The sequence below is a fragment of the Danio aesculapii genome, chromosome 15 (assembly GCF_903798145.1).
Source record: "Danio aesculapii chromosome 15, fDanAes4.1, whole genome shotgun sequence".
Lineage (NCBI taxonomy): Eukaryota > Metazoa > Chordata > Actinopteri > Cypriniformes > Danionidae > Danio > Danio aesculapii.
Genome location: NC_079449.1, coordinates 14,860,626 through 14,876,434, shown reverse-complemented (window position 1 = coordinate 14,876,434; position 15,809 = coordinate 14,860,626). Strand labels below are relative to the sequence as shown.

At 34.4% G+C, this 15,809-nt stretch overlaps 1 protein-coding gene across 2 annotated transcripts in view; it reads right to left on the bottom strand.

Annotated features, from left to right (window-relative positions):
- vwde (von Willebrand factor D and EGF domains) overlaps window positions 1-15,809 on the bottom strand; it is a 60,886-nt gene that overhangs the window by 27,859 nt on the left and 17,218 nt on the right. For both annotated transcript variants that reach the window (XM_056473354.1, XM_056473355.1), the window contains exons 11-17: window positions 15,469-15,665; window positions 13,555-14,009; window positions 11,373-11,720; window positions 9,785-9,921; window positions 9,349-9,486; window positions 7,842-7,946; window positions 4,741-4,855 (exon numbers count right to left, since the gene is read on the bottom strand). In XM_056473354.1, the coding sequence (XP_056329329.1) occupies window positions 4,741-4,855; window positions 7,842-7,946; window positions 9,349-9,486; window positions 9,785-9,921; window positions 11,373-11,720; window positions 13,555-14,009; window positions 15,469-15,665 (1,495 nt within the window). The remainder of the gene's footprint in view (window positions 1-4,740; window positions 4,856-7,841; window positions 7,947-9,348; window positions 9,487-9,784; window positions 9,922-11,372; window positions 11,721-13,554; window positions 14,010-15,468; window positions 15,666-15,809) is intronic.

Sequence of the window (15,809 nt, the reverse complement as noted above, 5' to 3'; positions counted from 1 at the left end):
AAAGGGAAAAAGTCTTTCCAAGAGGAATGGGTGTGGTGGGAACTTACACAGGAAAAAAAAAAAGATGTCCTTCCAAAAAAAGAAAAAAAAGAGGAAGGGGTGGTGGTGGGAATATAGGAAGGAAAAAAAGAAAAAAAGATGTCCTTCCAAAAAAAAAAAAAAAAAAAAGAGGAAGGGGTGGTGGTGGGAATATAGGAAGGAAAAAAAAAGAAAAAAAAAAGATGTCCTTCCAGAAAAAAAAAAGAAAAAAAAAAGATGTCCTTCCAGAAAAAAAAAGAAAAAAAAAGATGTCCTTCCAGAAAAAAAAAAGAAAAAAAAAAGATGTCCTTCCAGAAAAAAAAGAAAAAAAAAGATGTCCTTCCAAAAAAAAAAAAAGAAAAAAAGAGGAAGGGGTGGTGGTGGGAATGTAGGAAGGAAAAAAAAGAAAAAAAAAGATGTCCTTCCAAAAAAAAAAAAAAAAAAATAGGAAGGGGTGGTGGTGGGAATATAGGAAGGAAAAAAAAAAAAAAGATGTCCTTCCAAAAAAAAAAAAAGAAAAAAAGAGGAAGGGGTGGTGGTGGGAATATAGGAAGGAAAAAAAGAAAAAAAAATGTCCTTCCAAAAAAAAAAAAGAGGAAGGGGTGGTGGTGGGAATATAGGAAGGAAAAAAGAGAAAAAAAGATGTCCTTCCAAAAAAAAAAAAAAAAGAAAAAAAAGAGGAAGGGGTGGTGGTGGGAATATAGGAAGGAAAAAAAGAAAAGGAAAAATGATTTCCCTAGCAAAAAGGGAAAAAGTCTTTCCAAGAGGAATGGGTGTGGTGGGAACTTACACAGGAAAAAAAGAAAAGATGTCCTTCCAAAAAAAGAAAAAAAGAGGAAGGGGTGGTGGTGGGAATATAGGAAGGAAAAAAAAGAAAAAAAGATGTCCTTCCAAAAAAAAAAAAAAAAAAAATAGGAAGGGGTGGTGGTGGGAATATAGGAAGAAAAAAAAAAAAAAGATGTCCTTCCAAAAAAAAAAAGAAAAATGAGGAAGGGGTGGTGGTGGGAATATAGGAAGGAAAAAAAAAAAAAAAAAAAAGATGTCCTTCCAAAAAAAAAAAAGAAAAAAAAAAAAAAAAATGTCCTTCCAAAAAAAAGGAAAAAAAAGAGGAAGGGGTGGTGGTGGGAATATAGGAAGGAAAAAAAGAAAAGGAAAGATGATTTCCCTAGCAAAAAGGGAAAAAGTCTTTCCAAGAGGAATGGGTGTGGTGGGAACTTACACAGGAAAAAAAAGAAAAGATGTCCTTCCAAAAAAACAGAAAAAGAAAAAAAGATGTCCTTCCAAAAAAAAAAAGAAAAAAAGAGGAAGGGGTGGTGGTGGGAATATAGGAAGGAAAAAAGAGAAAAAAAGATGTCCTTCCAAAAAAAAAAGAAAAAAAGAGGAAGGGGTGGTGGTGAGAATATAGGAAGGAAAAAAGAAAGGGAAAGATGATTTCCCTACAAAAAGGGGAAAAGTCTTTTATTATAGATAGGAAAAAAAGACAGAAAAAAAGATGTCTTTCCAAGCGAAAGGGGTGGTGGTGGGAATACAGGAAGCAAAAAAGAAGAGATGTCCTTCCAAAAGGAAGGGGTGGTGTTGGGAATAGGTTGTTTTCAATCACGTGGTTCTGATGACGCGCGGAATTCAGATGGAGGGCAGGAAGTGAAAAACTGAATGGGAGACAGAGGAAAGTCTGTAGTTTTGCGGTTTATACCATATTTCAAAAGGGTTATAAATAGAAAATAAGCACATATGTTGGAAATGATCCTTATATCATGAAGAGGGCCGATTTTTCTACTGAACTATAAATATTTGTCATTGAGGCGCTATATACTGTATAAGCTATTACGTTACATGAAAAAATACTATAGTAAATACTATAGTGTTTGGAAGCATACTATAGATAATAACTTGAATTAAACTGTCGTAGTAATTATATTGTTGCAGTGGTACAGCACAACTGTAGTAATAAACAAATTATTCAATAGGCTTCAGTTCTGTATGCTTTATTTATACACCAGCACAATGTACCAGAGTTTATATTAATGTTACAATATTTATTACAGTTTACCAGTTTACTACAGTGTTCTGTTGCAATCATTAACAAAGTGTTGTACACATTATACACTTTTCAAAAACGTGTTTATTATAAATTACTATAGTTTTGTCCCCATGTGGATATCTTCCAGACATACAAAAGTGTACAAAAGCGTGGACGCATAGCCTACATTCTTTTTGATTTATTTTTGTAAGGGGGGAAAGTACTCCACAATACGCTAGTAAGCATCTAGTTTTGTCACAAGAGTAGCATTTCTTTTTTCGCTTGGTTGATGAACTTACCATCAACAAACGTTCGCCACTGCTGCGCATATAAACATTATAGTTACGGTTGTTTATTCTGCCGAAACGTCAGTAAAGACATGGATTACTGCAAAACAAGACAAAGATTTTATTACAGCGATTACATGCAGGGTACATTATTTATATTCTCCTGTATTTTGTATGAGTATGGAGGTGTTTGTGTATGATTTTTATGACACATTAACATATAATGCACAAAGCTAGGCCTGTAATCTTTATTAGTGCTGTCAAACGAATTTTCACGTTCAAAAAAAAGTTTGTGCACATGGATGTATTTATAGCGATTCCTATATAGAAGAATCTCTTCCTGCCCCCCATCTGAATTTGGTGCATCATCAATGACGTCATGTGAAAACAACATATAGAAAGAAAAAAAAAGACAAGATGTCCTTCCCAACAAAGAGGAAGGGGTGGTGGTGGGAAAATGGCAATACAATTAATTTGTTAATTTATGGGTGTATTTGAAGATGTATTTCATGTGATGTGTTCTGCTTGGACAAATGACTTTCCCTCTGGAATTAATAAAGTGAGATGAATCAATCAAAGTCTGTGTTTTTTCATCACTGTTTTGGTTCTACATTTGGTTTCTTTAGTTTGCCTGCAGTAAATTCATGACACTGTCAACTTAGTCCTGTAGTCACAACTACAGGCTACTCTGTATTTTTATTTAGAGTGATGAAAATAAGTGTTGAACATGTCACCATTTTTCTCAGAAAACATATTTCTAAAGTTGCTGTTGACTTGAAATGTTCACCAGATGTTGGTAACAAGCCAAGAAATTCATATAAAAAAAGAGTAACACTTTAAAATAATGATCCATTAGTTTATATATTTACTAACATTAACAAACCATTAGTAATACATTTATTACAGTATTTATTCATCTTTGTTAACATTAGTTATTTAAGTTTAAAAATATTAGTTCATGTTAACTCACTGTGCATTAACTAACGTTGACAAGCACAACTTTCAATTTGAATAATGCTTTAGTTAATGTTGAACTATAATTAATAAATGCTTTACAAGATTATTGATACTTAGGTAATGTAGCTACCAAAAAATGTATTGCCTATTATCAGATACTAGCACTTGATGGAAATGCACCTACAGTAATTCGGATTTTGAACTTTGAACTTAGAAAGATTTGCTTGACGTTAGGATGGAAACTCTTATACTGATTGCTAAATCACTACTTTGGGATCCATAGAGGTCTTATGAAATGATCACTTTGTGCAAGAAACCGACCTATTAAATTAGCTACACTTCAGACTGACTGTCAACATACTGTCCCATAATATTGAGCATGGTTTGGAGGTCCATAAATACAGTGGTCGAGAGAGCTTAAAGCGCTGCAATTACAAAATTCATCAGTTTGAAAACAAACGTATTGCAAATTATAACCACACAAACACATGAAGAAAACACGCTGCAATTTCTCACAACACATGCAAATAGCATGAAACACAATAAAAATGTTTCAAGGGGACCCAAAAACATGACGGACCTGGCTATTTAGGTTATGGGCTGCTTCCGAAATCACATACTTGTATACTATATAGTATGCTAAAAACAGTATGTGAGCCGAACAGTATGTCTGAATTCATAGAATTAGAAAAACAGTATGCAAAAAGTAGCTGGATGACCTACTACTTCTGGCGAGATTCTGAAAAGCCACCACGAGAGAATTCATGAATGGGAATGAAGCGAAACAACTGACACGGGTAGGTCACATGATAATGACAAAATGGCGTATGTATTACATACGAGTTCCATTCATACTGCTCACATTCATACTGTATAGAACATACTATATAATGGTCAGGTAGTACAATTAAATTCAAATCCAGTACCTACTAAGTAGTAGGCGATTTCGGACACAGCCATGGTTATTCAGGCTAAAATTATACAAAAGACAAGAAAAATACTCACCTTTCACAACTTCAATAAGCAATAGTCACAGCAAAATAAGCAAATCCCAGCCGCGTCCGTCCCGTTTTTGGGTCCCTTAGAAACATTTTCATTGTTTTTTTGTGTTATTTGTATGTGTTGTGGAAATTAGCAGAGTGTTTTCTTAATCTGTTTGTCTTGTGAGAAATTAATGTGTTTGCATTGTGACTTATGCTGTCAAACATGTAAATCTTTTCTTAATTTGCTGGTGTTTTTATAATTGCATGTGCTTGTTTTCCTAAATTGCAGCACATTAAGCTCTCTTGGCCACCGTACAGTGAATTGAGCAGCACATTTTGGATGAACTATCCACATTAATGGAAAAATGACCAAACAAAAAAAGTCAGAACCAAAATGGAAGGAAAACACCCCTGTAAAATGCATTACCGCTCTAAAACCTAAACTGATTCAAAAATAAGACAAAACTGAACATACTCTCAGCGATGGACCAGCTGTATTTGGAAAGATCCGGTCTGCACGTCAAACACGGGCTGTTTGGACTGTGATCCCCCTCTCCAAAACACGCTCCGTCAATACTACACGTTCTGTTCTGAGGAGAGATTTAGAAAAAAGTTAAATAATGTGCAACAGAATATCATCAGCAATTTTGTGGCTGCTTAAACGGTCACTTTTAAACTTGTTCTTGCTAGATTTAACTGTAAAGTGTGAAACTGAACAATGCAAGCTTTGTTCGACTGGTTTTGACCTGGAATTATTTTGCTGTACATAATTACAAGGCTGAATGCTAAATTGTTTCCTGTATTTAAAAAAGGCTAAGCACACATAATGATAAACGATGAACAGCACATGCAAACATTTCAAGATAAAAGAGTCTCAACGTGTGTTTATCTGCTGATGAAGTGTAAAGAAACACAGTTTAAACCAATGACAAACAGATGATGGTGAACATCTGTTTTATTTCCTCATGCTCATCAAGGATGTATTTATTTGATCAAAAATACAGTAGAAATGTAATATTGTAAAATATTTATTTGATATTTTTTAAATATGATCAAATATTTCTATAAATATAGTTACAAAAATTTCTTTAGTTTATTTTAATTTATTTTAATATTTCATGAAGCTAAATTTTCAGCATCATTACTTACTCATTAATCTTCAGAAATCCCAATATGCTGATTCGTTTGTGATTTTTGTCATTATTGTTATTATTAGTACAGTAGTAGTATACTGTCTATTGCTAGTTGAGTCTTAGTTGTTGACATTATTAATGCTGAAAAAAAGATGTGCTCTTTTTTTAAGGAAATCAGTAAATTGTTATACATAATTGTACATAATATATACAGTTGAAACCAGAAGTTTACATACACTCTAAAAAAAGGAACACAACCATTTTTAAAAAAATGTCTAATGGTAAATCATACTAAACGTTTACTATTTTAGGTCTGTTAGGATTGCCTAAATGATTTACATTTGCTAAATGCCAGAATAATAAGAGAATTTTTGTTTTTGAGAATTTTAAATGAATTTTTAGACAGACAAAAGTTTACATGCATTTCCTTGGTTTTTTAGCTTTGCTTTTAAACTATATAACTTTGGTCAAATGTTTTGGGTATCCTTTCATAAGCTTCTCACAATAGTTTGCAGGAATTTTGGCCCATTCCTCCTGACAGAATTGGTGTAACTGAGTCAGATTTGTAGGCTGTCTAGCTCGCACAAGCTTTTTCAACTCTCGCACAAGCTTTTTCAAGCCTTTTTCAAAAGGCCATACATTTTCTATAGGATTGAGAACATGGTTTTGTGATGGCCACTCCAAAACATTCACTCTGTTGGCCTTTGAACTAATTTGAACTAATTTGGCAGTATGCTTAGGGTCATGGTCTGTTTGAAAGACCCATTTGTGACCAAGTTTTAATTTTACTGGCTGATGTCTTGAGATGTTGCTTCAGTATTTCTACATAATGTTCTTTCTTCATGATGCCATCTATGCTGTAAAGTGGACCAGTCCCTTCTGCAGCAAAACAGCCCCACAACATAATGCTGCCGCCCCCATACTTTACAGTTGGGTTTGTGTGTTGGGCAGTGTTCCTAGGCTTGTAAGCTTTCCCCTTTGTCCTCCAAATATAACACTGGTCATTATGGCCAAACAGTTCAATCTTAGGTCTCCAAAAATTACTCTTTTTCCCAGTGTAATTTAGCAAATTGTAATCTGGCTTTTTTGTAGATTCTGGCTTGTTGATTTTCCCATGTTGTCAACAAGGAAGCAGTGTGTTTGAGGTTTACCTTAAATACTATTCTACAGTTGTGCCTCCAATTAACTCAAATGTTGTCAATTAGCCAATCAAAAACTTCCAAAACCTTGACACCATCATCTGAGCTTTTTCAAAGGCATAATAATCTTACTGTATGTAAACTTGACTTTCAAGAAAACTTATAACAATTTCTCAAAAAATATCTCTTTCATTATTCTGCTATTAAGCATGACAGAAACAAATTTGATAATCCAAACTTACCTAAAAGAGAAACGTTTAGTCACATTAACATCTGACTTTTTTAAAATGGTTATGTGCCTTTTTATACAATGCATGTAAACTTCCGGTTTCAACTGTAATTTAGATTATCTGATAAATAGACAGTTCAAAATAATATATTTACTGATTGTTATAAATGTCTTTACCGTCATTTTGATCAATTTCATGTATTAATGTGTCTGTTTTGTTTAAAAAATCTTCTCCAAACTTCCGAATGGTATGTACAGGAGATATATTTATTTGTAGATTTATATTTATCAACTTTCCTGGACCTATAGTTGCACTTTATTCTTTTGCAATAACAGTGTACTTCCCCAATAAAGTACTTTATTATATAACTATTAATATTATTAACATTATATTATATTAACATGTTGATCAGCTGGTTTGTCTATAAGCTGACATACGAGCAATCCGCTGATGAATCATGGCTTTAAAACACTCCAGTGTCCCTGTATCTGGGGTTACACTCAGTAAACAGCTGTGAGCTTAGTGAACTGATGACCTTCATGGCCAATCACAGTCATTTCTGTTGAAATGTGAACACAATGGCAAATCAGCGCTGTTTAAGAACATGCTCAACAGCGCTAAAATGTTACCGGTAAGTGGATGTTTTTTAAATTTCAGTACTGATTGATATCGAATTTCAGTATCGTGACAACACAGTACATACTGCAGTGTTTCTTAACCATGTTCCTGGAGGACCACCAGCACTGAATGTTTTGGATGTCTCCTTTGTCTGTCACACCCATTACAGGTCCTTCGATCTCTGCTAATGAGCAGATGATCTGGTGTGTTTGTTTAAGGAGACATGAACAAATGTGCAGAGCTTGTGGTCCTCCAGGAACATGGTTGAGAATATACTGATCTACTGTATATAAGCATGTACACTTGAAACAGAACTGTGACATACAGTGCTACTGACATCTCTAATATACTTTTACTATAGTAGCCTGTTAAAAGTATAAAGGGTTAGTATACTTTTTAAACAAAATAACACTGATGCATTCAAAACAAAACAAACTCAGAACTGATAGCACAGACCTTTAGAGTGCAGATAACCAAGGAGCTGACTGTGCAAATCTGACACGTCCCATCAAAAAGAGTCAAAATCTTTGCATTGCTGAAGCTGTGTCCATCATTAGACACCTAGAAGGTAGATAAACAAACAAATGAAGGCCATATTCAGTCCGTTTTAAAGGCACAATGAGCAGAATTATTTATTCATTTATAAAGTATATTTGCCACGGTCATTAGTGATCTAGCAGTTGCAGATCGCTGGAGAACTACAAATCTCCCACTGATATGAACTACAACTCCCATCATGAACATCACACACACTAGTTCCAGTTCTCTCCCTGATTGCACACACACAACTGGAAGCTCATCATAGACTGATTACATGGACTTCTCTCATTCTCACATGCTGAGCCTTGTTTACCTGTAACTTTACAAAGCATTTCCTAGTCCAGTCTTGCCGTGTTTACTGACCCTTGTTTTGTTTATTGTTAATCCTGTTCACCGCTTGCATCGATCTCCTAGTCTGTGACCACAACGACTCTATGGAATACCCTCATTAATAGGGGTGTCAAAATTAATTGTTTCTTCAGTGCACCGCGATGCAGATGCGGAAAATTCGATATCGGTTCAGTAATAATCATAACCGGTTATTATGTATTGACGTCATTTATCTCATATGTGCTATGTCGCCACAGCTTACTATGGCGAGGGAGGCGAGCGCAAGTATTTACAACACTCCAACTACTAAAAAAACTCAGAAGCTGTGCACAATTTCACTGTGTGTGTGTTGGCTGGTGAGTCTTTCACTGACACTTACAGCAGAAGCTCCTATTTCATGAACGTAAACTCCGTTTCTCTCTCTCTCACTGTGGCCCATTTGACCTGCTGGCATGACTTTTTCTCTCCTCTCGGCTGTTACAGCGATACTTCTGAATAGATGTCCGCGGGACCCGACCAGATTTCTTGTGCCGCGGGAATAAATTTCCGAATAAAGCGATGGAGGGGTCGGTAAATCTGGTGTAATTTGAATGCATCTGTATGTGTGTGAATGAGAGACAGCGTGATGCTGTGTGTCACTTGCTTGGTGCTGTGTGTGTGTGTTTATACAGACAGCTTGTTATAGCTCGTTTTACGAACCTCTTAGTGTCACAGGCCTCAAAAACACAAGCAAATGATAAATTTTAATTCAGTCTCAACATTGCAGATCCTGTGATGTGACTATTGCGAATGATCACATTGTAGTATTGATGCTGAAATTATATATTGTGCAACCATAAATCAATAATACATTTTGATATAATTATGGTGGTAAAATGTATTCATGGAACATGATATTTTACTTAATATTCAAAAGACATTTGGTACCATATAAGAGAAAAATCAATCATTTTGACTGACTGTAGGTCATGTGATAATGAAATCTACCCATTCAACATGGTTTTAAAGTCCAGGGTCACATATGTCAGAGAGATATTTAATTTCTTGGTTTTAAATAACAATTTAGAGCTCAGTCGTAAACAAAAAAAATCACCTTGATTTGCCAGCGTAGGACTGGTTGGTGTGCAGCGGTGGAGGGATCTGCAGGGATCTGGCACTCTAATGCTGATGAACTCTGGAAAGAGGCTGGCACTAGTCGGGCATCATCTAAAGACCATTCGCCATCTATTATCTATGCGAACAGAACAAATACATTTACATTTATTCATTTAGCAGATGCTTCTTTCAGTAGATGACATACTGTACAAATGAAATAGAGACAATTAAGGTGTTTCAATTCACCAGAAAAGCAACAATACTGTCAACATTGTGTAATTTTTTTCTTTATACAGATGAAAAACAAACATATATAAAGAAGGGTGGAAAGTTTAAATGTTGACAAAACTGTTGTTCTCAGCCATATATTAAAAAATTATAATCATTTATTTTCATCCCATTCAGTACTTGAGTGAGAATGTGCTGTTTGTCACCTTTTCCTTCACAACTTCACACTTGAGCTTGTAGGTCTTTTTAAATCCTTGACCAAAAACTTTAACAGATGAACAGACTCCGTATTGGACATCACAAAGTCCTCCATTCTCCAATTCGGTAATCTCTGGAGTCTCATCTAAATCGGGAAGACAGATTTACTTGACAAATGTTAAATGAAAATGAATTTTACTCATGCAAAAAAAAGAATCATCTTTACTACTATCAGTTTTACTCTCTAGAATTCAATGTGCAAAATGATTTTTTGTGTGTGTGGGTGTGTGTGTGTGTATGCAGTTGAAGTCAGAATTATTAGCCCCCCTTTGAACTTTTTTTCTTTTTCAAATAATTCCCAAATGATGTTTACCAGAGGAAATTTTCACAGTATGTCTGATAATATTTTTTCTTCTGGAGAAATTAACTTATTTGTTTTATTACTATTATTACTATTTTATTAATTTTTTTAAATCCATTTTAAGGTCAAAATTATTAGCCCCGTTAAGCTATATTTTCTCAGTAGTCTACAGAACAAACCATCGTTATACAATAACTTGCCTAATTACCCTAACCTGCCTAGTTAACCTAATTAACCCAGTTAAGCCTTTAAATGTCACTTTAAGCTGTATAGAAGTGTCTTGAAAAATATCTAGTCAAATATTATGTACTGTCATCATGTCAAAGATAAAAGAAATCAGTTATTAGAAATTAGTTATTAAAACTATTATGTTTAGAAATGTGTTGAAAAAAACTTCTCTCTGAAAAATAAACAGGGTAATAATATATTATTATTTATTTTTTTATATTTATTTTTGGTCTTTTTGCCTTAATTAGATAAGACAGTAATCAGGCAGGTAATGGGAGAGAAAGGGGGTAGGGTCAGGAAATAACCTCAAGCCAGGATTCAAACTCAGGACGCCCTGAAGTGCTACCGCACCTTATGTCAGCATGCTAACCACTAGGATATTGCGCCAACGAAATGTATGTATGTTTTAAAAATAATAAAAATGTTCTCTTTGAATATAAATAAAATAATAGTAACATCACTTAATCTGAAATAAAATATATTCAAACTGAAATAAATACAGCTAAAGATGGCAATTGTTTTGCCCAAAAATTTATTATTGGATTTGAATATATAATAAAATCAATATAATGCTTGTGCTTTAAAATATGAACAAATAATTTAATAATATAATCATTATAACAATACGATAAATAAAACTCAAATGCCACTTTTTATGGTTTTTAAAAAATTCAAAACACACAAAACAAATCTATTGGCAACTAAAATTAAATGTTTTAAATAAATTTAATAATCAAAATAAATAAGAGACAAAATGATTTTAAAATATAAACAAAACATTGATTAATTAATAGTAAATATTAAAATGTATTAACTAAGAGCTGACAAGACACTAACAAAGCAAACAAAGTAGTTTTCCACAACCTGAAATATTTGTTCTTTTTGTTCTCTTTTCTTTGTCTTATTTTCAAGCACGAAATTGTCAAACAGAATTGTCTCATATAAAGTAACTGAAATATACTGTTAAAAACACTGATATACAGATACACACACAAACACACACTCACCAGACATTTGGCTGCAATCAAAAGATCCAAACCCAGGGAAGCATGAGCATCCCCAATCTGTGCACTGTCCATTCCCGCTACACAGACTGGGACACTTCAGTGAAACCAGAACATCCCGGTTCTCTTTCCTCCAGTCGACCTCCTCCAGCAGCCTCCTCTCGCATTCATTCTCCAGCAGCGCTACAGTGGCTCCAACCCAGCCCTGGTCGTCTTTAAGCTGCAGGTCGACCACACACATCTCCACCGCCGGCTCCATCACCTCACCCAGCAGATGCCAGCAGCCAGAACCAACCGTGGAGTTCTTCAAAGTGCCCTCGCAGAGCCTCCGAGCCTCACGTTCAGTCAGACCTTGTAAGTAAAGTTTGTAGGTAAAGTTTATTTATAAAGCACATTTACCTCAACCAATACAACACATTTTAAACATAGAATAAAAATAACAACAATACAAATAAAAGAGGAAAAGCTTTTCTTACTTAGAGTTTTTGTTTTGCTTCTAAACCAAATATCAAATAATTCTTAAATAATTTTCTAGACAAGTAAAAAAATATTCTCTTGTTTTCAGAAATAAGTCAAAATGAATGATCTTTTTTCCTTAAAAAAGCAAAATAATCTGCCAATAGGGTAAACAAAATAACCTTGTTCCTGCTTTCAAATAAGATTTTTTTGCTTACCCCATTGGCAGATTATTTTGCTTGTTTTTAAGTGGACCTATTATGCAAAAATCCCTTTTATAAGGGGTTTAAACACGACAGTGAGGCAACAGTCTGTGAATATAACCAGCTTCTAAAGGTAAAAATGTATTAATTACATTTTTTATTATTCAATTTCATAAAACAAGTCTCTAGAAAAAATTTTATTGACATTCTCCATATGTACATATCATTAGAGGGGAAATCACTGCTCATTAGTGATGATCTCGCCCCCATTTTCATAGGACATTAGTCTTTTTTATTTGCTACGATGCTGACACATAGGCATTTGTAGCTTGGCCCTCTTTTAAAAAGAGGGCTGGGAGCACAATCTCATTTGAATTTAAAGCGACAGTGACCAAAATGCCATAATTAGAACCAAAGCATAAAAGGGGCAGTTTCAAAGAGTTCTAAAACATTATTTCTGGGGTATTTTGAGCTGAAACTTTGAGCACATACACATTCTAGAAACATCAGAGATGTATTTTGCATCTTGTAAAAGGGGCATAATAGATCCCCTTTAGGGAAAATCTCACTCAATTTTGACATTAATACTGAAAAAAGGGAATATTTTTATTTGACTAGAAATAATTTCTTGGTTTAGTAATTTTTAGATATTTAGACTAGAAGCCAGATAAAAGCTCTGAGTAAGAAAAGCATTTTTATAGTGTAGAATTAAAAAAAAATGTCTTAAAGGCATAGTTCACTCAAAAATATTATGCCATCATTTACTCACCCTTTACTTGTTAAAAACCTGTTTGAGTTTATTTCCTCTGTTAAACACGGAAGAAGTTAGCATGAAGAAAGCTGAAAACCTGTAACTGTTGACATAGTATTTGTTTTTCCTACAATGGAAGTCAATGGCTTTCTTCAAAATACTTTCTTTTGTTTTTAAAAGAATAAAGAAACATAAAAGTTTAAAACCACTTGAGGGTTGAGTAAATATTGCATACATTTTCATTTTTGGGCGAATTATTACCCCTTTTTGTCCAAATGAATAAGTTCAGAAATATAAGAAAGGGGCTTGCCCATTCACATCTTTGTGAAGTTTCACAAACTAATTTTGAGAGGAGCACGTGATATGAATGATCGCAGCTGGTCTCTCATCTGTAATCATTAGTAAGCCAATCAGATCATTCCAAACTCACTATAAATAGCCCAACTAGCATTACTCCCTCATCTTCATTTTTTGAAGAATCCCCCCCATCCACCCCATCTCCTTCTTCCCTCCTTTACCAGAGGGAGCTCTCGAGAACTTCCTGATCTTATACCCCCTCACATGCTCATTAACCAGGCGGGAGCCGTGGGCTCAATTAACTTCGAGCTCAGGGTTCTCTCCCGGGACAGCATGCCAAACCTGCTATTATTATCAAGCAATATCTAAGTGTGAACTCTTGTAAAAAACAATGAGTAAAATCTTGAACGAAATTTCAAAATTAACCGGAAGCCAACAAAGAGATGCTAAAATTGGTGAAACGTGAGCAGGTTTGCACCTGATTCAGTAGGCCAGGAAAACACCAGCACATCAGGAGAAACCCACGAAGAATGGTCTTCTGGGAAATTATATGCAGACTCCAGGAGGTTTGAAGAAGATCTAGAGTGAAACCGATGGCTCTGGCGTTTCTGACGTCTTTGAGATCTGTTTGGGTTTACGACACGTCTTTGATTGTGGGGTCTTTGGGGATTTGTGATGCGTCTGTGGATTTGGTATCTGCTTCCCTGGGACGGACGGTGTTGGACGGGCCTGCTGTGAGTAGTTCTGATGTATTGGGATGTGACATCCATTGTAGGGATGATGGAGGAAGAGCGGATGCGGGTGAATAATGAACACTTTGAGGAAGAGTTGGATGTTTGGTGTTTCTCTTGTTGACATTGGCAGTAATTATAGAGACTGGAGTTGCTTTCATTGATCGGGATTTTGTCAAACAAGCTCGTTCTGGGGGCCAACCTGCATTTAGGGAGGAATGATAATTAATACTAAAAGGAAATTTCTTACAAAAAAAATTAAAATTCTTGAATTTTATCTTGAGTTTATTAATCAATAAATTGGGATTATTTGTGAAGAATCATGTGACACTGATGATTCAGCTTAGTCGTTAAAAGATTAAAATAGTAAGTAGATTGTAAAAAAGATATTTGATTCATTTTTTTAGCAGGAAAAGCATCCTTGATGAGCTTTAAAAAATTATTAAAAACATTAAAAAAATGACAATATTTAATTAAAATGAAAACTGATAGCTTTAGGAGTCCAGAATAAAAATAATAAAATGGCACCTTTAATATTTATTTACAATTTTTGTAATAAGAAAAAGTTACACTTCAAATAAAGCTTATATTTTGATACAATAATATCTTAATTTGACTAAATATATTTGAATAAAAATTATACTGTAAACTATAAATTCTCCTTGGGGCATTAAAAATTATTAATATAATCTTTTTATTACACAAGTTATTATGAACCATTCGATGAATATCAAAACCATAGCATCACGATTATTACTATCCACTATCATTTTTACACTTAAAAATGATTTTTGTTGTTCATTCAAACTACTTATTTAAAATGAGTTGAATTAACACAATTCTTGCGGTTTTTTGGGGGACAACTTAATTGTTTTATGTTTAATCCACTTTTAAAAAAATTAAGTTAACTTAATCGATTTGTGTTGGGACAACATGAAGGAATTGTGTGGAACCCAGCATTTGTGTTATTGATGTGTATATTGAGGCATTCCTATAATCATCTATCTCTACAAATATTTCTCATAATTCTAGTATTAGGTATTAAATACCCAGCAGGCACACAACTTTATATGACATTAATCTTTAGATATATTTTGGCTGCAACGTCAGGTGACGAAAACTTAATGTTAATTTGCTGTCTGATACCAACGTCAGTGGACATCTAATACCAATGTCATCTGCCATTGATATTTGGTTGGTTTTAGGCTGTGGCATTAACTAACTAAAATCCAACATCATTTTAACGTCATGATATGACATCCATACAACGTCAAAGTCTAAAATCAGCAGATGTTTATCTTTGGTCAATTTTATGTTGTGTAATTACTTAACCAAAATTCAGCATCACTTTAATGTCATTATGTGAAGTCCATACAATGTAAAAAGCTAACATCATTAGCTGTTGATCTTTGGTTGATTTTATGTTGTGTAGTGAACTAACTGCAATTCATCTTAACGTTAAAGTCTGACCTTAAACTGACGTTGGGTTCTGACGTCAACCTGATTTTCATATACAACAACAAAATCAACAAAAAAAAAATCAAAGTTAGTCTGACATTGGAGTCCAACATCAATTTTACGACTGAGTGCCTGCTGGGTATGATCAATATTCGCGATGTTAAACCTTGAATATAGCCCTAATTTGACAGGTTGAGTCTCACCTCCATGCATTAATAAAAGATCTGCTGTCCTCCACAGTCTCTCCACCCTTTGTATGGTAGTCATTCATCGGCTGTCCATCAAAGGTTCCACACAGTCCTTTAGTGTGTCCTCTATCAGAGCCCGGAGCCCGTACAGTCACACTCATTCCCCAGTCAGCCACATCCGCACGCACAAAAGCCCCAGACAAGAACGTAACCTGAACAGAAAAAGGACTACACACTGTAAAAAAAGAATCTTGCTTTGTGATTACATTTTTTTTACAGGGCACTGTAGGTGCAGTGTAGATACTGTGTCCGTTGTAGTTATTATGCATTCTTAAACTTTAAGAGGTAGTTCACCT